Consider the following 27,201-nt stretch of genomic DNA (forward strand, 5'->3'; position numbering starts at 1 on the left):
TTCAATCTAGGCTGAAGCCTTAAAATGGGTAATTATAATTCTTCAATATCATAAATGATCTAGGAAACATGAATGTTTATAAAGGGATGGGGATGGGCGGGTGCCTTTTATTTTCTGTGAATGAGGGGGGAAAAAATCACAAAGGTGACTACAAAAGTAGCACCCTAGGGATTACTCTGGAGACTTCAACCATGAAGAATGAAGCTGCTATTCACAAGGCAGGTAGAGTTTAATCTTGGTTTATACTGCATCATAAATTTCAAAACAAAATATAAAACTCTCACCTTACATACTCCAGAGAAAAACTGTCAAAAGAGTAACAATTTTAACTACTGCAGCCAGTTGCAATAGTTCTTCAGAAGTATCCTGAGGTCATAAACATTTGCAATTGATATTGCAGAAATATTCTTCATGTACAGCAGTACTTCACACGTATTATCAGGTGCTTTACTCTTTGATAAACAGTACACTCAAGAGCAACCCCATTTAACTTTAGTTTTCTCAACAAATTTGGAGAATACAAACATGCAGCTCTCACTAGGTAATCAGACCCTGAGTACTACTCTTCACAAGGCAATGTGCTAGGTGTCAGAGATAATTAAGTTGAATATGGCACTATCCGTACCCAGGAGAAACATGCAATGGAAACACCTGTTGAGGGTGGATCAGAGAAAGCAGTAGAGAGGTGGCGGTGTTTGATTGGGCCTTGAGAGAGGCAACAAATTATAGTAAAAGGGCACTGAACTCTGAGCTGTAAGAAACGTGAGGTCTAGGCTCATGTCCTTCACTATTGAGCTGCATGAGTTTTGGCAAGCCACTGAACTGTTTCTGGGGCTAAAACTTTCATGAGTAAAATAAGCCAGATTGGTAAGCTTTATTGAGAGCTTCTTGTGAAAGAAAGCATCGTGCTAAGCACTACCATACAAAAGGACAAGCAAACACATTCATTGGTGTAAACCTAGAGTCTGCATTACAGTTGCCAAGAAAGAGGGCAACATAACACACAAATGATTATCACTCAACTCTAAAATTCTCTCTGCTCTAAAAATTCTGCAACAATGTGCTGATAGCATTTGCTAGCAATTATAAAGCAAAGAAAAGCTTGAAATGAGTGAATCATTAAATTCTTGCCAACATATTCACCATTTATGGGAGAGGGCGGGGTTGGGGAGTTATCGCTTAATGGGTAGAGTTTCTGCTTGGGGTGATAGAAAAGTTCTGGTAACGGAAGGTGGCAACGGTAGCACTAGACTGTGAATGCAATTAATACCACTGAATTGTATATTTGAAAGTGATCAAAACAGAAAATTTTATGTTGTAAATATTTTACCACAAAATAAAAATTTCTTAAAAACTGAAAAATAAAATTGTTTGCCACCAATAATTTCCATAATCACAAAATGCAGAAGTATACTGGGCACTGAAGGAAGGAAGGAAGGAAGGAAGGAAGGAAGGAAGGAAGGAAGATCAAAGCCTCTTAAAATATTATTTCTCACAAGAACTAGTCCCTTCAAATGAACACCTACTATGTGTACAGCACTTTGGAATTTTCAAAGCCCTTTCATATACACTATTACTGATTTTTTTTTTTTTTTTTTTAGTGAATGAAACCTATTTTATCAAAAACCTAGCATGTTTCACTAAAACAAAACAAAAAAAAATGACTTACTCAATCCTATTCTGTGAATGATGTCAACAGCCTAATTTTTCTAAAATAAAATACAAATGGAGGAAGATACTAAGACTTACTAGTAATTACTTGTTTGTTTGTGGTATCTAACTCATTGCACATGCCTGAGTACCAGCCTCATATTCAGTTTGGTGTTTGGTGCTCTTCTCTCCTTATTCTCTACTCTTAAGAGAAGGCATCCACTAGTATGGCTTCAAATTTCACAACAAGTAGGTAACTCTCAAATCTATGTCCGAATCCCTAAGCACTCTCTGAGTTCCAACCTTAGTTTACCAAAATGTCCTGATAATCCTCTAAACTTCACATGCACCATACCAAAATCATTTTCTCTCTCAAACAGCTTTCACATTCCTGTTGCTAAACACTTCTCCAGTGATAACACCAGCAACCTGCAACAGTGATTTCCAAGTGGAATGTATGTAAGATAACCTAGTGAGATGGAAAAAGAAATTATTAAAATTTATTTTCCTATTTTTTCTCATCCTTTTTAAAATTCCTATTTTATTATGTATACATCTGTACATTGGGGATGTGTGATATTTAACCAAGGGAGAACAATCAAAAAAGTTTGGAAACCACTAGCATACAGACTAAAATCCAAACTCATTAGTTTGGCGATATCCATAACTCCAATCTGATCTCCACTATTCTTCACAGACATTAATTCCAACCAATCATACCACTAACCATTCCACAAACATAGTCTATGCTTTCCAACTCCTAACTATTCACTGTTACTGCTCTCTGCAAGCTGCTTGTTCATCTCTCTACAGTCAAATAATGTAAAGCCAATGCCAATTCTTATCTTTTCTCAAAATTTAAGATTAGGTGGCAGAACTCTTGGGTTACTCCCCTCTTTCTACCTAGTCTTTAAGTCCTTTATGTACATCTTAGCTCTACCTACCAATCTCAAGAGCTCTTTAGGGCCAGGGTTCTGTCTTATAAACTTCCTGTTTCCTATACCAGCAAGGTACCATGCAGTAAACCTGACATGGTAAGGAAATGTTTGTTGAATGGACAACAAATTGTAAGGCAGACCTTATCTTAACAAAGCAACATCTCACAAATGGAGTAAAGATCAAGTTTAGCTTAGCATTCTCGGTCAAAAAACGTGGGTCCAAGTAGAAAGAGCGTATGTTTTGTTTTTCCCAAAATGAATTCTTTCCTTCTGTTAGTTCCATGGCTTTCAACTACAATGTTTCATTTCCTACATATTCATACCATGGGAGAACAAATGGGCTCGTGCCTGACAGTAATGGTGGAGGTAAAGGTATATTACCCAGAATAACTTGCTAATTGCATCACCTATCTGCACATTGACAGATTACCTGTAGTACTACTGGTTCATAGCAAACCACTTTAAAATAGCATTAAATAATCAGAAAGCAATATCAGAAAAGACATATTAATGAATCCAAAGACATATTAATGAATCTAGGCACAAAGAAGACAAAGAAAACTCCTGTATGATTACAAAGTAACTATTCAAGAAAATTAATTATATTTAACCACAGCTTAAGAAACTAAACTGAACACTGTTTTTAAAAAGAGGATAAAATATTTAAGATAATTCTAACTCTTTAAAAGTAAAAATTACTTGATCGAGTGCCTACAAGGCATATTTTTCCAAAGCAATAAACACCTGGTGAGCCACAGATTCAACTAGTATTCTAAAATTGTGAAAAAGGAAATCCTTTTTGAAAAAAAGAAAAGCCTTTCTTTTCTCTGCAACTCCAAGAAAGAGGATCTCACCTGCCTGTCAATTATTTCCTTAGAAACTTCTCAAATTCCTTCTTTCTATATCTTAATTACAAGTATATAAATATATTTTATGAAAGTCTGTTTTTTTTAAGTTCTACCAGAACCCTCTAATCATGAGCCTCAGAAAACAGAAAGTGAAATGAGTCACATTGTGAGAAAAAAAAGAATTTGACTTAAAGGAATAAAATTATAATTTAAGAATCCATCTCATTCTATAAAACAAATAAAGTATGTTCCACTACTTAAGGACACAGGTGTGTGAAAACCCAAGGTCAGTGGTAGGTGCACCTCTCTTCTCTACTGACATAACTGAATGATCTCATACAGTCTTATGGTTTCATACTCCCTTCCCCAGAAATCAACACTCCTAAATCCAATTTCTTACTTGCCATCTCCATTTGGATGACAAGTAAGCATCTCCCACTTAATATGGTCAAAACAGCACTCTTGATTTTATTTTATGTACTTCTCTCACAGTTTCCACATCTTGATAAAAGGCATCACCATCTAACCACTCATTCAGGCCAAAAGCTTAGGCACAGTTAAACAGGCGTGAGGAACACAAACACTGAAGGCAGACTGCTTGGATTCAAATTCTCCCTCTGTTCCTTATTACCTCTGCAAAGATACAAACCTTTCAATATTTTCCCAGAGCTTGAAGATATAAGCACTCCCCTGATGATACAATTTCTTACAAAAGCACAGTTCATCTAAAGATCCCAAGAATTACAGTCAGAAGAACGGGGATCCACTCATGGCTCCATAAATCACTGCCCAACATAACCTGAGGCAAATTACACAGCCTCTCTGAGCAAAATTTTTTCATACACATAATGCAGATTATAATCCCTGTCTATCTCAATCACTGTAGTTTGTGGTGAGGATCAAATGTGATAATGCACAAACAGTAAACTGAGGACAAATGGAAGTTATTATTATGCAATAAATCTATAAATTCAACAAGACTTTACTGATCACTGACCCTATGTGCCAGATATTACACTAGATGCTAGTGGAAAAATCCAATTAAGACAGAGCCCTTACTCTCAAAGAGCTTACATTTTAGTTGGGGAGAAAAGCACATAATCAGAATAATTTCATCAGAGTTGTGGTAACCAAACTTGGGGAGCACAAAGGAGGTATACGCAGCACAGTCTAGGGGCTTAGGGAAGGTTTCCTAGAAGAAATGGGAAACAGCTGAATTCTCAAAGGATGAACAGATTGAGAAAAGAGTTATTATCAAAGAAGGTAATAATCAACTTTTACTAGTACTAAAGCATATTCAAAAGCCAGATTAGACATATTATCATAACAATCACATGATCACAGGTTAAGAACAAGCTTTCAGATATCACCTGAGGCAAAACTTTATCAATTCAGATTTCCCCAGCACCATTTATTTCATCCTCTACCACAAATTAAAATGCTTTTAATCTACTTTAGGGCAATGTTTCTCATCTTACAAGAACACTTCCGTTAATAAGCCTGAAAAAATGTCAACTACATCTCCAAGTCAAAACCCTTGTCACTGGAAACTAAAGTAATAAAAAGACAATAGCAAAAGGTTTAGATTTCTATTTCACCACAGCCCTAAAAGAAACATCTTCTCCTCCATCCCACTCCCTTCCAAAGCTTTCACAACAGATTCCAAGCCAATAAACCCCATCCACTCTCCTATGTGTTATCACAAAGGACTCTCTAGACCTCCTCTCAAGCAGATTTGGCCCTGACCCACAAGAGAAAGTTAAGCACTGCCTGAGGCAGCAAATCACTGCCCCTATTCGAGCAGTTCTAAAGACACTAAGGCCAGAACTCCCTACAACCCACTGGTAATTTGGGACAATTCATAAAAAGTAAATATGAATCCCACAAGGTTTAAACTATTTGCCTTTTAAACTATTCTCTCACAACTGTAGAGTGAAGTTTTCCAGAGCTAAATGTGTGATGACATCTACTCTGATGGTTAATGGGATAGATGCTTGTACATTCTTGTAATTTTTTCAGAATTTTTTAAAGTAACATATCTAAGGGATAAATATGTGTATCATCAGAGATTAACTCAGTTTGTTCTCAGTACTGCTATGGTGCCTTTATTAATTTTCTTCAGTTTTCTACTACAACCTACTTATCAATAGGAGGCCATACTGAACCAATATACTGAACCCAAACAACATATTGCAATAGACATAATGTAGGACACATACAAACCCAGCTGTCTTCCATTAAGTCAGGCATTAAACAGATTCACAAAAATGTAAAACAATGACACTCTACAATTTTTTGATGTGGAAAATAGTTATTTTTCATAAAAAGATGCTATTTATGTTAACATGTAAGTGGTTTACTATAGCTATCTTTAACTTTCAATAAACATTTTTAAATGTCAAAAAAAAATGTTAATCTATTAAAAGATGAACAGAGACCATACCCATTCTGCAACTCCACTCCTCGGTATATAACCAACAGAAATGTGTTTTCCAAAAGATGTACTAGAATGTTCATGGCAGCAGAATTTTTGTAATAATAACAAAAAAAGCCACGCTAAAAAAGAAATTCTATCAACAACAGAAACTGTTGTTGGATAAATAAATTGTGATAAAGTTTATCAGAATTGGGACAAATCACAATCACGTGCCACCTAATATGATGCAATGAAAAAAACACAGCATCACTTCTATAATATTCCTGCTCAACATGCATAACTTGAATCTAAACATGCAGAAATGTCACACAAACCCAAATTGAGAGATAGTCTACAAAATAACAAACCCATAATATCCAAAAGTGACAAAGTCATCAAAGTCAAGGAGAGACTAAGAACCTGTTCCAGATTGAAGAAGACTAAAGAGTCATAACAACCAAATGCCACATGTGATTTAGGACTGGATCCTTTTGTTATAAAGGACATCATTGTGATTTTGGAACAACTGGTAAAACTTGACGGGATCTAAGGATTAGATGGTAGTGATACATCAATGTTAATTTCCTTATTTTGACAGTTGAATTCTGATTATGTGGGAGAATGACCTTGTTTATAGGAATTACCCATTAAAGTATATGGGGGTGATGTGACATCAAGATGGCAACATTCTCAAATGTTTCGGAAAAGGTTATTGTTTGTTACTTGCAACTTCTCTGTAAGATGGTGATTGTTTCAAAATTTAAAATTTCATATTAAATTTTTTAAAATGTATGTTGGAAGGGGGAAAGCATGAGTAGAAGGCAACAGAGGAGAAAGTAAATCCAAGTTCATATGCTATATTTCTTACGCTAAGCAATTCCTTCGGCCACAATAATTGGTTTAATGATAGGCATGTGACTTAAGCCATTCCAAGCACAGTGAATTTTAAGGCTAAGAATAGAAATTCTGGAACAAAGAAACTCTCTTTTGCTGGATGGTATGATATATGAATATATAAACTGACCTAATGACAGCCATTTTTGCTACCATGAGAGAAGCCAGACTGAGGATAAAGCATAGCATAAGGGTAAAGTCAACTGTAGAAAAATAGCTGGAAGCTTGATTAAACTATGTCTGAAACTCACACCACATCTGGCCCTTTCAATTTTTTGAGCTAGAGGATTTCACTTATTGGTTATATTAGCATGGGATGGTTTAAATATTGAAACTTTACTATCCCATATAACAAGAAGTCTTGGTATCTCCAGGGCTCGCTAATTCAGCAACTCAACCACATCAACAAGGACTCAGATTCTTTCCATCTTTCTATATGTCCATCTTCAGCAAACTGGACTGTCCTCAGGTTACTTCTTTATGTTCTCAGGATGGCTGCAGCAGTTTCAGGCATCATATTCAGTTACAAAAACATCCAGAAGGGAAAAAAGAACTATTTGATCCCATGTGCTCATTTTTAACAGCAAGGAAAACTTTTTTCAGAGCCTCCAAACAATTTCTCCCTCTTTTTCAGCCTCAATTACACTTATTACATGCCTAAACCAACACCTTGTAAAGGAAAAGAAGACAACCATGATTGGCTTAGGGGTAGGAACCAATACCCAAGAAGCTTTCTGAAGTGTATGCTGACATGTTTGGTTGTCGTGAGAACTGGGAACCACCACTGACATTTAGTGGATGAGAGCTAGGGATGCCCAATGTCCTGAAAAGTGTATGGCTGCTTCACACACAAAAAAAGTGCTGTCCAAAATTCCAACAGAAAGAAAATGGTTGAACAAAACTAAGAATAATAAAAGAAGGGGGATATCTGACCAACAGACAAACATAAGTGTCTGTCACAGTTTCCCAGTGATGCAAAACACTATCCTTATCTGTAAACAGTTTATAGTCTAGGGTGAGTCACAGACAAGTAAAGCATCAACTTTAATGATAATAAAGATATGAAATGGGATTGGGAAGGAATAAGGAACACTGGCAATTCTTAAGCACATTATGCTAGTTGTTTTCATAAATCATCTCATTTAATAAAACCAGAGTTAATATTTTAGTCTTCCCAAATACTCATATAGCTGAATTAGCCATGTTTAAGTAACTTTAAAGAGCCAATAATAAAAATTATTTATATCAAAATTATGATTTTTAACTCAAAAAGAAATGCTTGGCATATGCTTATAAACTTTAATCAGTATAGCTTAAAAAGAGCTACATCAAACAACTTTGATGTCCCTGTCTATATTAAGAATCAAAAAACTCAATCCAACTTAAAAGACAACACTAAAAAATGTATATATTTTTACAATGTCACCATGTAAGTGTCATGCTTTCAACATACTACTTAAAAAGCACTGGTCATGCTTTTTCTTGAATACAGCTAACTCCAGTTTCACTCAGTACTGGACTGCTCATTGTAGCACTAGCATATCACTATTTCTAGTAAGACTTTCTTCTATATTAACCTCTACTGATACAAAATACCAATTTAGAACAGAAATCTGGAGTTATCCACCACAGGCCACAATAATTGTGAAGGGCCCCATATGAAGTCCATCTCAAAGGAAAAGAGACACAACGTTAAACAAACCCACAGAGGCCACTCACAAAATTAGTTAGTTCACTATTAGTATTACTAGGAGGAAGAAAAACTAAGAGAACCAGCCACGGTAGTAACATGAAAATCTACAGATTCTATAATTAAGAGACAGCATCTCTTAAATCAACTTATTCCCTAAAGAAGCAGAATAAAACAACCAAGGGTATATAATTAAAAATGTGGACCAGTCAAATATGGAAATAAAGTGAAATACTTACTGCCAAAGCTTTGGACAGTTTGGCTCTAAATTCATTCAGGATGATTGCCACAATGTCCTTAAGTGGTACATAAGCAAAGCCATCTTCTAAATAGACTTTCCTTCCTCGAAACAAATCCAGAGCATCAGCAAAAGGGATCTGAATTCAGAGTGAAATGGGGAAAATAAAAACAGCACCTCTCATTACAAAATCCTCCTAACTCTTCATAAGTATTGTCTAAACAAAATCCTTCCTGTGAGAAATACATTAGTCCCAGCAGATCTAAAAGAAAAACAAAAATATCAATTTATACTCCTTAAAACTGAACACTAAAAGGGAGGGGTAAGGAGTATGGGGATGTTTGGGGTCTTCTTTTTTCTTTTTATTTTTTTCTGGAGTAATGCAAATGTTCTAAAAATGATCATGGTGATGAATACACAAATACGTGGTAATACTCTGAACTACTTATTGTATACTTTGGATGGACTGTATGGTATATGGATATATCAATAAAATTATGCCAAAAAAAATAATACTATTAGGAAGGAGTGGCAGTCCAAAAAGACACTTGTTTCAGAGTAGACAATGTGGGGGGAAAAAACACAAAAATAAAAATAAACAACAATTCTAATAATATGTCAAGTTGGAATGCTTTATTCTTAACCTATGAATTTACAAATTATAATCTCCAGGATTTCAAACTTCTAATTCAAAACTCTAAGCACAATGCATTCACGTTAGATAACATATTCCACACATTTTATTCTGCATCAAATAGAATTCTAACATGTTTACAAATTTGTTACCGAAAATTACTAGTAAGTAAAGTAATTCAAATTTCTTCTTGTTTCCATTCTTTCTCTAGAGAAACATATTGAAAAAGCTAATCAAACACTAGGAAATGGAACTAATAAGCATTCACTTTTGTTATTAAAATAAGCATTTGCCAATAAGTTTTTTTAAAAAAAAAATAATACTCTAGCTACATTTTTTAAAGTGCTACTAACTATCCTAAAATTCTAAGACATAAGCATAATATGATATCAGTAACTGCAAAAATCATCCCCATTCTCTAATATGAGAAATTTTTCTCCTTTTTAAAAATGAAGTAAAAAACTCAGTTGAATTCCTCTGTGCATCCAATGACCCCTTGTATTTTAAACAGCATTGTTTTTTAACAAATAGCTCTTGATTAATTTACTGATTTCTTTAAGTATAACACAGTCCATGCCCTAAGGAATTCATCACTTTGTTGAGAAAACAAGACAGACACACATGGAAAGTAAATGGCTTTACAGTGTTGGGTGTGATACTGGACCAAGCAGGTAGTTCACACAAGACGTACTGGAGAAGCAGGTCAGAGGGTTTATTGAAATAAGCCAGACAAGAAAAGAGAATGAAAAGGGAATGCAAACATGGGTTCTAGTCCAAATTCTGGTAATGACTAAACTTGTGATTTTAGTAAATTCAATGAATTCCTCTATGCCTCAGCAATCAGATCTGTAAAACTGAGGGAGAAAAGAAAGAATGCACTACATGACCTTTAGGGTTCTTTGGCTCCAACATTTCATGATTCTAGCTTATTAGGGTAGCCACAATAGAAATAAAAATGCCCAGCAAGAAGCAAAAGAAGCTATGAAGGCAGAGTAAGGGGAAATGTGTGGTGTAGGGGGAATAAATATTGATTCCCACACTCTAAGCTCGGAAGGCTTACTGAATGATGACCCAACTGGTAGAAATAGGGAATGGGAAGCTAATGCAGAGGCAGGATTTTTAACCTAATGGTTACACATGCCAGTAATAATCAGTGAATTCTTTTCAAAAGGAAATTGCGGAGTTGGAGTTATAAAATTTTAAAATGAATTGCAGCTCTTCCCTCTTCCCCCTCCAGACTATTCAGTCCAAAAGCTAATGGTGGATTCAAGCAAAGTAGGCACTTATGCTGGGTTATAGGGGAAACTGAATGATCCAGTGCAGGATGACAGAACCTGAGTTGGTTAAAGAAGACGGTCCATCGGAAGGCAAGTTGGCACAGTGTCAGAGCCCAAGCGGAATAAGGATTCTATGTGGGGTGGGGGTCCAAAGCACAGTGTCAGGGCCCTTTTTGGGTTCTGGAGAATTGGGGTAGCTGGTGGTGGATACCTGGGGCTGTCAGGCTACAACCCGGAACCCATGAGTCTCGAAGACAGATGTATAGGAATGTAGCTTGTGAGGGGTGACAATGGGATTGGGAAAGCCATGGGGACCACACTCCACTTTGTCTAGTTTATGGATGGATGGGTAGAAAAATAGGGGAAGGAAACAAGCAGACAAAGGTACCCAGTGTTCTTTTTTACTTCAATTGCTCTTTTTCACTCTAATTATTATTGTTATTTTTGTGTGTGTGCTGATGAAGGTGTCGGGGATTGATTTGGGTGATGAATGTACAACTATGTAATGGTACTGTGAACAATCGAAAGTACGATTTGTTTTGTATGACTGCGTGGTATGTGAATATATCTCAATAAAATGATTAAAAAAAAAAAAAAAAAGCACAGTGTCAGAGCCTGAGTGCAACAAATGGGGCTTCCATACAGGGCAGTAACCCAGCAGAAGCTGCTGGAGCCCAGTTGGTGTTAGGGCATCCATGCAAAGGACAGCTCAGGGTAGGGTGCAGAAGTCCAAGAGTTTTGAGGAGGGCCTTCCTTTAAGAGAATGGGCTTCAGTGGGGATCCGAAACCAAGCAGGCTTAGGAGGGTGTCTGTGTAGGAGGCTGGCCCAGCACAGAACGGCAGTACATTGGCACATCCTTAATGTGGCGAGGACAGCATCTGTGCAGGAGAGGCGGAGCTGTGGTGACACGAGGCTATATGAATGGGTTAATTAAAGATGTATATAACGCTCATTGTAGTAAATTTAACAAAATGTAGGAAATATTTTTAAAGTTTACATACCTTATAAACTGACTCAAGCTCCAATTGAACCCCACTTAAACTTGGTGATGAGGCAGTAATCTCCTGTTCTCGGAGATTCTTCTCTTCCTCACTTATCTAAAAGGAAACATATTTTACTGTTCAAGAATTTAGAAGTCTTTATTCAGTTTCAATAAAATGCTTTCCCATTCTAGTGAAGAGTCTATACTTTAATAAAAAGATTTTAAAACTTTCATATCACAAATCTTCCTTAGTATGATTAATGAATCATTACTATTATTAATGAAGCAAAACTATGAAAGAAAATCTAAATTCAGTATTATTTCAAATCTCTAATCTGCCAATCTCCAAACACATACACCAAAAGAACATTCGTAGAGAAACAGAAAGTATTATAATAAGGAAGAGGAAAAGAATTATAATTAAAAACTCAAATTAATATAGATTAAAAATAAGCATTATCCCAATCACGAGTTATATTAATATACTGAAATACCTATTTGCGATTGAGTGGTTTAACTATTTTTCAATTTTTTAGCCACATAAGACAACTCCATACTTAAAACAATATTTTTTTTCAGGAACAACTGTAAATGTATTATCTCAGACTGATTATGGCTTTATAAAAGATTTGATAGCTCTAACTTGATACAAGATTAAAAATTTAAACTTCTATACAGAAAAATAAAGTCTGTAAATGAAGATGACATATAAATGACAAACTAAGGGAAATGTTTGCATTACCTCTCAAAGTAAAACCCTAGACAGTAGTAACCCCAAAAGTGCTAAGATACAAATAATAATATTCATATAAGCAAAAATAATAAACTTAAATCAAAAAATAATGTGGTACTATTTTCTAGGTATTAAAATGGCAAAAGTTACATACACAATTTTGGGACAATCTTGGTGTAGAGCACTTTGGCTCTACATATTATTAATACATATTAAAAAGCCTTAAAAAATGCAGACCCTAACAATTTCACTTCCAGAATTAGTCTTAAGTAAATAATAGGATATATACACAAACAGGAACAATGTTTCTTCATTGCAGGGTTTTTTATTATAATAAAAAGAAAAAAATCCCTAAGTGTCCAGCAACAGGTACCTGGTTAAATAAACTGCACAACCTGCTGTTTCAGGAAAGAAAGCTACATTTTCCAGAACAATCTCCCAAAGAACACAAAGAAAATAATTGATATAATTTAAAACCATCTACTTAAAAGCACAGACATTAATATACAAAGTCAGGGTGACCCAAAGCGGAGTTTCTATAACAGGAGACTCTCCTTCTCAAATGCCATAGGTTACCAGGGGAATGTGAAGTCTTGAACTTGTTTTAAAGTAATCTCTGAATCAAACGCCCCAGGCACATGACAGAAGTAAACTGAAATCCTCTCTGGAGAAAAATACCTTCACAGTATGCCTCAAAACATTCCTACAAATAATTTTTCAAAAACAATGTCAAGAACATTGTATTTTACAACGAGGTACAAAATGAAACTAGACCACATGAACAAAAGCAATAGAAACAGATTCAAAAAGTACACAGACAATAATTGCGCTATGTCTAAAGAAACAAAACACAAACCTGATGATATCTGTATGACTGAAAACTATAAAAAGTGATTTAAAATAAAAGAAATTCTAGAGAGGCGGGGCAAGATGGCGGCATAGAGAGGAGTGGAAGCTAAGTAGTCCCTCTGGAACAACTACAAAAAAACAAAAACAACTAGTAAATAATCCAGAATAACTGCAGGGGGACAAACGAGACCATCCACTCATCATATACCAACCTGAATTGGGAGGAATGCCCAAGATCACAACATAAAATCTGTAAGTAAAACCTGCGGATCAAAGTCATGAGACCCCCTCCCCCAAACCCCGAGCTGCAAAGCCTCGTGGTGCCAGAGAGAAGCTCTCTCCCAGCAAGCGAATATAGCTCAGCTGAGCTCCAACTGGGGTTTTAAGTAGCGAGTGTGAACTGCTCACTACAGGTATGCATCCCCAAAAAAACAGACAGAGGCTTTGGGTGACAACTGACCTGGGAGACCCGGAGGGTCGCCTTGGACTGGGTCTGAAGGGGACTATCTGTTTCTTTTTTGGCTCAGTGGAGAAAGCCCCAGTCATATTCAGTTTCCAGGGCTGTGACTTGGGGAAGGGTGGAGACAGCACAAGCAGAGAGAGAGAGACCATTGAAATGCTAATGACCTCCACCTGAGGGGTCTGTCTTCTCTAGGAGGAAAGGGGTGCGGCCCTTTCCATTCAGCACCAGACTCCAGAGCCTGGGGGAACACGGCCATACCTCCTCACACCAGTCAAGAATTATAGGCTAACAGGCATCACCTGCAGATGATGCACAGTGCAGAAAAGCACAGTGACCTGAGGCATCAAAGGGTGGAGCAATTTTCTAAGACACACCCACAGGGAAACCAGATACTGAATATTTCTTCCCTCTGGGACCTCAGCCTGTTCTGGTCTGGGAAAACCTGATTTGGATAACCAAGGAAACCATGCCTAGACAACAGAAAATTACAACCTACACTAAGAAAAACAAAGTTATGGCCCAGTCAAAGGAACAAATGTACACTTCAACTGAGATACAGGAATTTAAACAACTAATGCTAAATCAAATCAAAAAGTTTAGAGAAGATATTGCAAAAGAGATAGAGGCTGTAAAGGAAACACTGGGCATATATATGGCAGAAATCAAAAGTTCAATAAAACAACTAGTAGAATCTATGGAAATGAAAGGCACAACACAAGAGATGAAAGGCACAATGGAAACATACAACAGCAGAACTCAAGAGGCAGAAGAAAACACTCAGGAACTGGAGAACAAAACACCTGAAAGCCTACAAGCAAAGGAGCAGATGGAGAAAAGAATGAAAAAATTTGAGCAACGCCTCCGGGAACTCAAGGATGAAACAAAGTACAATAATGTATGTATCACTGGTGTCCCAGAAGGAGAAGAGAAGGGAAAGGGGGCAGAAGCAATAATAGAGGAAATAATTAATGAAAATTTCCCATCTCTTATGAAAGACATAAAATTACAGATCCAAGAAGCGCAGTGTACTCCAAACAGCAGAGATATGAATAGGCCTACGCCAAGACACTTAACAATCAGATTATCAAATGTGAAAGACAAAGAGAGAATCCTGAAAGCAGCAAGAGAAAAGCGATCCATTACATACAAAGGAAGCTTAATAAGACTATGTGTGGATCTCTCAGCAGAAACCATGGAGGCAAGAAGGAAGTGGTGTGATATATTTAAGATACTGAAAGAGAAAAACCGCCAACCAAGAATCCTGTATCCAGCAAAGCTGTCCTTCAAATATGAGGGAGAGCTCAAAATATTTTCTGACAAACAGACAATGAGAGACTTTGTGAACAAGACACCTGCCCTACAGGAAATACTAAAGGGAGCACTACAGGGTGATAGAAGACAGGAGTGGTTGGTTTGGAACACAATTTTGGGAGATGGTAGCAGACAATGTAAGTACACTGAACAAAGGTAACTATGAATACGGTTGAGAGAGGAAGGTGGGGAGCATGTGAGACACCACAAGAAAGGAGGAAAGATAAAGACTGGGACTGTGTAACTTGGTGAAATCTAGAGTATTCAACAATTGTGATAAAATGTACAAATATGTTCTTTTACGAGGGAGAACAAGCAAATGTCAACCTTGCAAGGTGTTAAAAATGGGGAGGCATTGGGGGAGGGATGCAATCAGCATAAACTAGAGACTGTAACTAATAGAATCATTGTATTATGCTTCCTTTAATGTAACAAAGGTGACATACCAAGGTGAATGCAGATAAGAGGGGGGGATAGGGGAGGCATGTTAGACACTTGACATTGGTGGTATTGTCTGATTCTTTATTCTACTTTGATTTAAGGTTATTTTTCCTTTTGCTGCTTCCTAGCTGTCATTTCTTTTCCCTCTTTCTTTTGCCTCTCTACCTTCTTTGACTCTCCCTCCTGCCTTGTGGAAGAAATGTAGATGCCCTTATATAGATAGTGGTGAAGGTGGTGAACACATTAATGTATGACCATGCAGAGAACCATTGATTATTTACTTGGGATGGAATGTATGGTGAGTGAACAAAACCATATTAAAAAAAAAAATAGGTTGATGACAAAACCTCGAGGGCAATATACTGAGTGAAATAAGCCAGACACATAAGGACAATTATTGCAGGGTCTCACTGATAGGAATTAATTATAATATGTAAACTCATAGACATGAAATATAAGATACCAAGATATAGGACGAGGCTTAAGAATGGGGAGTGGTTGCTTAGTATGAGCAGAATGTTCAACTAGGATGAACTTAAATGTTTGGAAATGAACAGGGGTGTTGGTAGCAAGATGTGAGAATAACTAACAGCGCCAAATGGTGTGTGAATGAGGTGGAAAGGGGAAGCTCAGAGTCATATATGTCACCAGAAGGAAAGTTGGAGGTCAAAAGACGGGAATGTATAAAACTGAATCCTATGGTGGGCAATGTCCATGATCAACTGTACAAATACTAGAAATCGCTTCCATCAACCAGAACAAATGTACGACAATACAATTAGAAGTTAATAATAGAGGGGCATATAGGGAAGAACTATATACCTATCACAAACTATATACTACAGTTAGTAGTATTTCAACATTTTTTCATAAACAGTAACAAATGTACTATACCAATACTACGAGTCAACAATTGAGGGGGGTTGGTTAGGGATGGGGAGGATTAGAGTTTCCTTTTCTTTTTTTCTTTTTTCATCTTTCACTTTATTTCTTGTCTGGAGTAATGAAAAGTTTCTAAAAATTGAACAAAAATTAAGTGTGATGGATGCACAGCTGTATGAGGGTACCTAGGGGCAAGTGATTGTGCACTTTGGATCTTTGGATAATTGTATGGTATCTGAACAATCTCAATAAAAATGAAAAAGAAAAAAAAAAAAAAAAAGAAAGAAATTCTACAAACAATTCAGTAACAGAAATTAAAAACTCAATGGAATCATAAACACCTTAAATTCCATAATTGTGGACTAGGACCACTTTAACTGATAAGGTAAAGAAATTAAACAAAGCACCAAAGGTCTAATGGTTACTTAGGAACTGATAGGCAAACAGGCAAGCCCTGCCACTTAAAGTCCACTTTTATGTTTGCTAACTCCAAAAGCAGCTTCAAAGAAATTCTGTCAAAAGTGGAAAAAACAAACCCCCATTCTCATCTATGATTTCAAAAGATTAAGGTTGGGATGAACCAGAAATTTACCAGCCTTCATATGGATCTGCAGCCCAGTTTCCCATTACTTGTGGTTCATGGGACTCAGCTCCTGAATTTGAATCGAAATTGTCCTGGACTAGCAGTGCCCCCAGGCCCATGGAAGAAACAAATAAAAATCCTTCTAGATAAAAATGTAATCCTCTTAGGCCTCAATATATTTCTCGAAATAACTTTTCAGATACAATGTCCAGTGGACAAAGATAACAAAGCACACAAGAAAACAAGACTGCAAGAATGACAACCAGATTGGGAAGGCAAAAAATTTTTTTTAAAATTTAAAGATTGGAAAAGAAGAAACAAAACTGTCATTACAGACTATCTTGACTGGTAAACTTAGAAAATCTAGAAGACTCCACAGATAAATTATTATTATTCTTAACATAGTTAAACAAGGTTTCTACATACAACATTAAATAAAGAAAAACCAATTGCATTTCTATATGCCAGCAACAAAGTTCAAGAATGAAATTTTTTTCAAGGATCAAAATTATCAAAAATCTACGAATAAATCTAAGAAACAATGTGCAAAGCTCCCACAAAGAAACTATAAAACCCTACTGAGAGAAACTGACAAAGACCTAAATAACAGATATACACCATAACCATGCACTGGAATACAATTCTCCTCAAGTTGACCCACACATTCAATACAACCTCAAACAAAATTACAATACCTTGTGTGTGCCTGTGTGTGAGAAAATATTTACAAGCTCGTTCTAAAATGTGTATGGACATGCAAAGGACTAAGAACAGCCAAGACAGGTGACATCATCAACATGGCAATGTAAGACATCCCCTGGAAAAGTCTTCCATCAGAATCAACAAATAAAAGGACAAATTGCACTTGCTTAGAATGCTGGGGGACAAGAGAGACTGGAGAAGAACTCCACAAATGCTGAAGCAAGGAAAAAGAAAAACAATCTCTAAGATCAGGTGGAAATTCCCTTCCCAAACCTGCCAGTCTGGATCCCTCCCACACCCTCAGTCCTGCACAGGTTGGGAGTGGAGCAGAGACAACAAGGCCTGAGTCCCTGCATCCAGCCATGAATAAAGACAATAGAGCCACTTGTAGCAGTGAGTTGGAACCCCATGCATACTGAGGCACAGGAAACCAAGTCCTCAGAGACCCAGGTAAAACACAAACCACTAAGTCGGGCTGAATACAAAAGGGCTCTTAAGGGAAAGAAAGAGAAACAGAGAGACCAAGAGAGGAGAGAGGCAGGGAGGGAGGGAGGGAGAGAGAGAGAGAGGCAGGGAGGGAGGGAGGGAGGGAGAGGCAGGGAGGGAGGGAAGGAGGGAGGGAGAGGCAGGGAGGGAGGGAGGGAGAGGCAGGGAGGGAGGCAGGGAGGGAGGCAGGGAGAGACACCATGGAAGAACTGTTGAAAGGAAGTGCGTGCACTCACTCCAGTTTCTGTTGGCTGGACCACCTAAACGCAAAACAGACTTTTCTGTAGTGACCCGCCTTTCTGGAGTGACCCCATCTGGCTCCCCAAGGCAGGATACCCTGAAAGGGAAGAAGCCAGAGGCAGAAAAATCTCACACACAAAAACAAAAACAAAAACAAAAACAAAAAAACATAGGGAGTGGGGGGAGAAGGCAGGGGGTGGGGATGGGGGAGTTTAAACAGAACTGTTGTAAGACAGAACAGGTCCCAGAACTGAAAAGTATAAGGAAAAAGGGCACTAAATACAGGGAGAAAATTTAAATGATCATATGAACTGGTGAGAAAATTCCACATAAAAACAAACAAAACAGTGCAAGATTCCCAGAGAAGGAACAAAGGAAAGGAAGCTTTCTCCTGGAGGTGAAACAACTGAAAAAAAAAAAAAAAAAAAAACACTCTTAAAAACTGTATCACATATCCAGGCCAAGAGTCATATGAAGAAGATCTAAGAAAATCAGAACAGTTAAACACAGGCTACTCTAAGGCTCTAGAATAAGCTGGAGCAAGCATCAAAGAGCCTTAACACAAAGTCAATCAACAATAAAACCCTAGAGAAGGGGGAGAAACTGACCTTCAGAGTTAACTCATCAAGATAAGCAGATGGCCAGACATCAGCAAAAAATTACAAGCCATACTAAGGAACACGATGATATGGCTCAGTCAAGGAAACAAATTAAAACTTGAGAGGAGACACGGAATTTGGAACAACTAATCAAAATTCAAACAAACCTCCTAAATCAATTCAAGGAGATGAAGGAAAACATGGATTAGTGCTAAAGGATATTAAGAAGACAATGTGTGAGCATAAAGAAAGTATAAAAAGATACAAATTATGGGGATGAAAGGCACAATAACAGATATTAAAAATACACTAGAGGCATAAAGCAGCAGATTTGAACAGGGAGAAGAATTAGCAAACTGGAAGAGAAGGCAATCAAAATCATACAGTCAGAAGAACAGATAGAGAAAAGAATAGAGAAAATTGCATCTCAGAGGATTTGAGTGACAGAATGAAGCACACAAACATACACATCCTGGGCATCCCAGAGGGAAAAAGAGAAAAGGGAAAGAAAGAATATGTGAGAAAATAACAACTACAATAACATACTTCAAACAGAATAAACCCTAACAGACTTCTCAAAGATACATACTAATCAGAATGTCAAATACCAGAGATAAAGGGAGAATTCTGAAAGCAGCAAGAGAACAGCGATTCATCACATACAAGGGATCCACAATAAGACTAAGTGCTGGTTTCTTCATCAGAAACTATGGAGGTGAGAAGGCAGTGCTATGATACATTCAAGATACTAAAGGAGAAAAACTACTAGTCAAAAATTTTCTATCTGATAAAACTATCCTTCAAAAATGAGGGAGACACTCAGCAGGTGAGCTCACTACCCTTCCACCTACATGGGACATGACACCCAGGGTGTAAATCCCCTGGCAATATGGGAAATGACCCCTGGAGCTGAGCCTGGACCCAGCACTAGGGGATTAATAAGAGGATCTTCTTGACCAAAAGGGGCAAGAGAGATGAAACAAAATAAGGTTTTAGTGGCTGAGAGATTTCAAATGGAGTCAAGAGGTCACTCTGGAGGGTATTCTTATGCTCTATCACTAAAAGATATCACTTTTTAGTCCTTAGTGTGTTGGAATGGCTAGAGGAAATACCTGAAACTGTCAAACTGCAACCCAGTAGCCTTGATTCTTGAAGACGATTGTATAACAATGTAGCTTGCATAGTGTGACTGTGTGATTGTGAAAACCTTGTGGCTCACACTCCCTTTATCCAGGTATGGACAGATGAATGGAAAAATGGGGACAAAAATTAGATGAAGAATAGGTGAGATGGAGGGGATGGAAAGTTTTGGGTATTCTTTTTTGCTTTTATTTTTATTTTGGAGTAAGGAAAAGGTTCAAAAATTGATTCTGGTGATGAATGCACAAATGTATGATGATGCTGTGAATAACTGATTGTACACTGTGGATGATTATAGGGTGTGTGAATATATCTCAATTAAACTGTATTAAAAGAAAAAAGTAAATGAACAATGGGGGGAGGAGGGGAATGGGATATTTTAGTTGTTCTTTTTTATTTTAAACTTTATTTTATTTTTTGGAGTAATGAAAATGTTCAAAGTTTGTGGTGATGAAAGCACAACTATATGACAATACTGTGAACTGTTCATACACTTTGAATGATTGCATATTATGTGATTATATCTCAATAAAATTGCATCTAAGAAAATGAGGTAGGATTTAAAACATTTACAGATAAACAGAAACAGAGAGAGTTCATCAACAAAACACCTGCCCTACAAGAATTACTAAAAGGACTTCTGCAGGCTGAAAGGACAAGACAGGAGAGAATGGCTTGGAGTAGTGTAAAGAAATGAAGATCCTCAGTAAGGGTAACTAAAAGGGTAAACACAAAATCCAATAGTACTACATACTCAATATACAACTCTACTCTGGTTTCTATAGGAGTCAGAACACAATTAAAGAAGAAAGAGGCACATTTCCTGATAATGGACATGCAAAATATAAAGAGGTAAAGTGGGACAAAAACAATACAAAGAGGGCAAACAGAGGGAACTGGGAGCAGAGAATGCGTATGCTACTGAAGCTAAGTTGATATCTTTTCAAATTAGTAGGTTATAGATGTAAAAAATATGCAAAGCCCCCCGAAGGCGCTGGGGGAGAATGCAGGGGTGTTGGGCTTCCCCACCTCGATGGTTGCTAATGTGCTCACAGACATAGGGGACTGGTAGTTTGATGGGTTGAGCCCTCTACCACAGGACTTGCCCTTAGCAAGACTGTTGCTGCAGAGGAGGCTAGGCCTCCCTATAATTGTGCCTAAGAGCCTCCTCCTAAATGCCTCTTTGTTGCTCAGATGTGGCCCTCTCTCTCTAGCTAAGCCAACTTGGCAGGTGAAATCACTGCCCTACCCCCTACATGGGATCAGACACCCAGGGGAGTAAATCTCCCTGACAACACAGGATATGACTCCCAGGGATGAATCTGGACCCGGCATCGTGGGATGGAGAACATCTTCTTACCAAAAGGGGGATGTGAAAGGAAAAGAAATAAGCTTCAGTGGCAGGGAGATTCCAAAGGGAGCCAAGAGGTCACTCTGGTGGGCACTCATGCACAATATAAACAACGCTTTTTAGGTTCTAATGAATTGGAATAGCTAGAAGTAAATACTTGAAACTATCAAACTACAACCCAGAACCCTTGAATCTTGAAGATGACTATATAAAAATGCAGCTTATGAGGGGTGACAATGTGATGGGGAAAGCCATATGGACCACACTCCAGTGTGTGGATAGATGAGTAGAAAAATGAGGGGAAAAAAAAAAGGCACCCAGTATTCTTTTTTAGTTTAATTGTTCTCTTTCACGTTAATTTTTGTTCTTATTATTTGTGTGTGTGGTGATGAAAATGTTCAAAAATTCATTTTGGTGATGAATGTACAACTATATAATGGTACTGTGAACAATCAAATATATGCTTTGTATGACTGCCTGGTATTTGAATATATCTCAATAAAACTGAATTTAAAAAAATTTTAAAAAAACAGAAGGAAGTGATACGAGTTGATGGATTTATACTTTAAGTTGCATGATCAATTAAACCTTCTCTAATGAAGTGACATTTAAATGGAAACATAAATGAAAAGGAGTCAGTCATACAAAACCTACGTGAAGAGCATCCCAAGCAGAGGTAATAGCTTGTGCAAAGGTCCTAAAGGGAAAAGAGGGTTGAAGAAAGAGAAAGAAGGCCAATGGAGAGCAGTGACCAGCAGGGGATGACAAGGCAAGAGAAGGAGACCTGGATGGGATAGACTTTTATACTAAGTACAGTGAATTAAACAGAGATTTTAGGCAAGGGAACATTAAGATCCAATTTACACTGTGAAGAGATGAGTGTGGAAGAAAGAGTCCTATCTAAGGGGCCTTCTCAGTAGTTTAGGGAAAAGCTTGAAAAAGGGAAGCACTGGTGAAAAAACAGAAGTAGGCAGATTTGGGATATATTTTGGAGGTAGCACAGACTGATGGACTGCAAATGAAAGTGTGGGAGAAAGAAACTCCCTGGTTTGGGGCTTTGCCACTGGGTAAATGGTGATGCCATTTACTGAATGCTTTTCTTGATCCTAATTACCCACTGCTATTGACTTCTATTTTTTGTTAGATATGCCTTGTTGCAAGTCATCGCAAATCCTTTGTGGAAAGGGGCATGGCATAAATAAATGCAAATAAATGATTTCAAGAATTGGTTTTTCTTAAAGTGAAACATACCAGTAATATCAAGTGTGCTGGTTTGGAACTGTTATGTACCCCAGAAAAGACTATGTTCTTTTAATCCATTCTTGTGGGTACAGACCTATTTTGCGTGAGGCCTTTTGATTAGGTTGTTTCAATGGAGATGTGACCTACCCAGTTCAAGGTAGGTCTTAACCTTTAATGGAGTCCTTCAAGAGAGCTCAGGGAAAGAGGGAGCTTAGAAAGAAAATGCCCTAGGAGAGGCAAGAAGGACCCAAAGAAACTAAGAGTCATTTTGAAACCAGGCCCCGGAGAGAAGGACCAGCAGACGTCACTGTGTGCCTTCCTATGTAACAGAGGAACCCTGGATGCCAGCAGCTTTCCTCACAGAAGGTGTCCTCTTATTGATGCTTTAATTTGGACATTTTCATGGCCTTAGAATTGTAAGTTGTAACTTAATAAATCCCCATTGATAAAGCCAACCCGTTTCTGGCATATTGCATTTGAGCAGTTTTAGTAAACTGGGACAACAGGTAAAAAAGCATGTTAACAACTCCAACAATATTAATTCAAACAAATTATTAATGGACACACTGTTTAAAACACTGACTCATACTGAACAATTAGCAATCATTTCTTTTATAATGAAATTAAAAATTTGGTGCTGATGCATATACTGAAAAGCAAATATCATGATTATTTAATATTGTTATTATTTTAGATAAGTAATGGTCCTACATTGATAGCAAGTACTGCGATCTATAAAGGATACTTTGTTTCCCAGATGCACTGACTTAATCAATAATTTTATTACGACAGATTAAAGATGGGTACAAATTATTTGACACTCCTCCCATTGACAGGCAAGATCTATTTGATCTCCCCTAGAATCTGTGATATACTGACCAATATAGTAGATCACAAGTGATACCATGATAGTTTCAGGCCTGATCTTTATGACACCTTCCTCCTTGGTCTCTTTGGCACTGAGTAACCAAGCAAGAAGTCCACCCTTCCTGTTTGAGGGACTACATGGAGAGGAGCCCAGCAGAGTCCAGCTTCCAGAAGTCCTTGCCTGGCCACCAGACATGTCAATGAAGCTGTCTTGGCCGTCCTAGACCGGACTTGTTGCCAATTAAATTCTACCAAGTAACCTTACATGACACCAGGCAGAGCAGAAGAATTATCCCGCTGAGCCCAGTCTGAATTCATTCCCGGCCCTCAAAATTGAAAGATATAATAAAATAGTTACTGGTTTTAAGTTTTGATGTTAAGTTTTGGAATTGTTCTTCTAGGTTTTGAGGTTGCTGCACAGTAAGTCCAGTAGTTACATAATAACCAGACAATTTACCAACAAAAAACAAAAATTAGTTTCAAGCATTTTTTCTAATCTATAATCCAATTCTTACAACATACTTTCTTCATTTGCATGTACAAAAGATAGCTACGTAAGAGAAAAAAATGAAAAAAAAGTTTTTTAATGATTGGTAAATTTTTAGGAAAGAGAGGAATCAGGAAATAAAAAAAAGAAGCAATTGACACTGTGTGGCTATGTGTTAATTAACCAAAATTGATAGGACAGTATGCTACTTCAATTACAAAATTTGTCACTTACAATCATCCAAAACATTAAAAGTTAGAAAATGAATGATAATTTAATATCCTGAAACATTCTAATTAGATGTTGTCTCAGTAACACTGCCAAGCTAATCAATGTAAAAATCAATCATCTGCTTACTTTATTACCACTTTTTTAAAAACAGTCACATTTGTAATATACTGGAATTTACACTAAAAAGCAAAGATTAATTGCTTATACTCAAGCATTATTTATTCTCTCCTAAAAGAAAACAAAACCCTTTCTTTTTAAAAGGGCAATTCATACAATAGCTCTTCTTAAAAGTCTCCTAAATAAATCAAAACAGTAGTAATTCCTCAGCTGGGTCTGACAGGATCAGATACATGTTGGAATCTTACAATCTCACTGGATACATAAGATATACATACCATTCCAAACCACTCAACAAACATTTCTTCAGCATCTTTTGTGAGCCAAGTACTGTGCCAACATATAATACAAAGAAAAATGAGACACCACTATATAACACCTAGTTAATTATTATTTAACTATAGAAAAAGCTTAGAAAAGACGACAAGTTGACTCAACTGACATTGAAATATGAAAGAACCAGCCACTGACAGCAAGAAAACACCTGGTTTCCAGAATGCATTTAAAGGAGGGCAGAAACTCCGTGAGGACCTGTGAGGTTTGGAGAGAGGAGACGGAGAGAAAGTGAGCTCATTCCTGAGTCTACCAGGGGTAAGAAGGGAGAAAAACATCAAAAGTGCCCAAGTCAGGGTCAGAATATCTCCTTGCCTAGTGCTGAGCTGGTTACTTACTTGAGTTAGTGATGGGGAGAATGAAAGAAAGAATGCTCATTATATACACACAACAAAATCTTAACCAGCAATAACAAGGAATGAAGTCCTGAAGCACACAACAACATGGATGAACCCTGAGGACATTATGTTAAGTGAAATAAGTCAGACAAAAAAGGATAAATATTGTATGATCTCACTGACATGAACTAATGATAATATGGAACTCATAAACATAAAATGTAGAATAAAGGTTACTAGGATATAGAATGAGGCTAAAGAATGGGGAGCAACTGCTTAAAATGTGCAGAATGTCTAACCAGGGTGAACTTAAAAGTTTGGAAATGGACAGAGGTGACGATAGCATGTTTTTGTGAAAATAATTAAGAGTGCTCAATGATGTGTGAAAGTGGAGGTAAAGGGAAGTTTAGAGTCACGTATGTCCCAGAAGGAAAGTTAGAGGTTAAAACATAGGAATGTATAACACAGTGAATCTTGTGGCCAACAATGGCTGTGAGTAACTGTACAAATACTAAAAAGTTCTTCCATGAACTAGAACAAATGTATGACACTACTACAAGGAGTCAATATAAGAGGAGTATATAGGGAAAAAAATGTACCTACTACAAACTAAGGAATATAGTTAACAGTAATATTTTAATACTCTTTCATCAACAGTAACAAATGTACTACGCTAATACTATGGGTCAACAATAGGGGGGTATGGGAGGATTTGGGTTTCCTTTTTTATTTTTACTTCTTTTCTGGAGTAATGAAAATGTTCTAAAATTGTTCATGGTGTTGTATGCAAAACTATATAATGATACTGTGAGCCAATGATTGTATACTTTGATGGCTGGTATGATGTGTGAATATAACTCAATAAAACTGCATTTTAAAAAAGATTGCTAAAACATTAGGCAGTACTTTCAAATTATTTGCCTGAAGGGGAAAATGCATATAAAAAGATCAGCTGATGGTAAATAAAGTTTAAAATTATAAATACATATATTACAAAAGATAACGGGTTAAGCATAAAAATATCAAACAGTAGATAAATTGGGGTGGGGTGGGGGAATAGACCAGAATAGAGTATTTGTATCATTCTACACCAACCAGGAGGCTAAGAGCCTGGAAGACATCTGGTGTCAGAACTGAAACTACTTTATACCAAAGTTCTGAATGAATCTTTTGTTCAGTTATTTCCATCTACATTCTCTTATCCCCAAGTCTTTCTGTCAGGGGTGCCCAAAATATAGAACCTTCTGGAGCCCTAGCATTGCTCTTATAGTCATTTTCATTTAATTCAGCCATGACCCTCATCTACCCACCTCACTCATCTGTATATTTCCTCCACTGAACTTACTTCAGTGTTCCACTTTGTTCCGTACTGTGATGGTTAGGTTCATGTGTCAACTTGGCCAGGTGATAGTACCCAGCTGTCTGGTCAAGCAAGCACTGGCCTAACAATTGCTGCGAGGATGTTTGTGTCTGGTTAATAAACCAACAGGCTGGTTTACTAAATTATCAGTCAACTGGCTGCAGCTGTGACTGATGACACACCAAATGACGTGTCTTCCACAATGAGAGAATGCAATTGGCTGCATTTAATCCAATTAATCAGTTGAAGACTTACAAGCAAGACAGAGAGAGGACCTTCACTTCTTCTTCGGCTCCCCAGTGAAGCATTTCCTCAGGAGTTCATCGAAGTTGCTGATTCGTTTCCTGAGGAGTTCACTGAACACATTCGTCGAAGATCCCAGTTCATCTCCTGAGGAGTTTGTCGAAGTTGCCAGTTTGTTTCCTGAGGAGTTCATCAGATATCTTCATTGGAGTTGACAGTTTGCTGATCGCCCTGCAGAATTTGGACTTGTGCATACCCACAGTTGCATGAGTCACTTTTATCTTATGTTTATAGGATACATCTCATTGATTCTGTTTCCCTAGAGAACCCTAACTAATACAACTTGGTGCTGGGAGTGGTTCTTGAGAAACAGAATCTTAAAATGGGCTTTTACAATTTGTTTTCTACTCTGATTAGATTCAAAGGCACTAATAACTCTATTTCCAATCATCTAGAGGGCACTGACAGTCCACAGCATGAGTTGGCAAAGGAAATATGCAAAACAGCACCATTTGATTCTCCTAATCATACTCTTGTATGAAGCAAGGCTCTGGGTGATAGTGTTTTTGACACATTCACAGAGTTTTGCAGAATTAAGAGGTATAATGACGTTGGCTGGCTGCTCTTAGATACTT

At 37.3% G+C, this 27,201-nt stretch overlaps 1 protein-coding gene across 7 annotated transcripts in view; it reads right to left on the bottom strand.

Moving 5' to 3' along the window:
- The window catches only part of PRIM2 (DNA primase subunit 2), an 804,531-nt gene that overhangs the window by 721,294 nt on the left and 56,036 nt on the right, over window positions 1–27,201 (bottom strand). For all 7 annotated transcript variants that reach the window (XR_005217813.1, XM_037842555.1, XM_037842554.1 and 4 more), the window contains exons 6-7: window positions 11,588–11,683; window positions 8,676–8,813 (exon numbers count right to left, since the gene is read on the bottom strand). Coding sequence is in view for 6 of the 7 variants with exons in the window: in XM_037842555.1 (XP_037698483.1) it covers window positions 8,676–8,813; window positions 11,588–11,683 (234 nt within the window). In the remaining variant the exon portion in view is untranslated. The remainder of the gene's footprint in view (window positions 1–8,675; window positions 8,814–11,587; window positions 11,684–27,201) is intronic.

The sequence above is a fragment of the Choloepus didactylus genome, chromosome 7 (assembly GCF_015220235.1).
Source record: "Choloepus didactylus isolate mChoDid1 chromosome 7, mChoDid1.pri, whole genome shotgun sequence".
In the NCBI taxonomy this organism is placed as follows: Eukaryota; Metazoa; Chordata; class Mammalia; order Pilosa; family Megalonychidae; genus Choloepus; species Choloepus didactylus.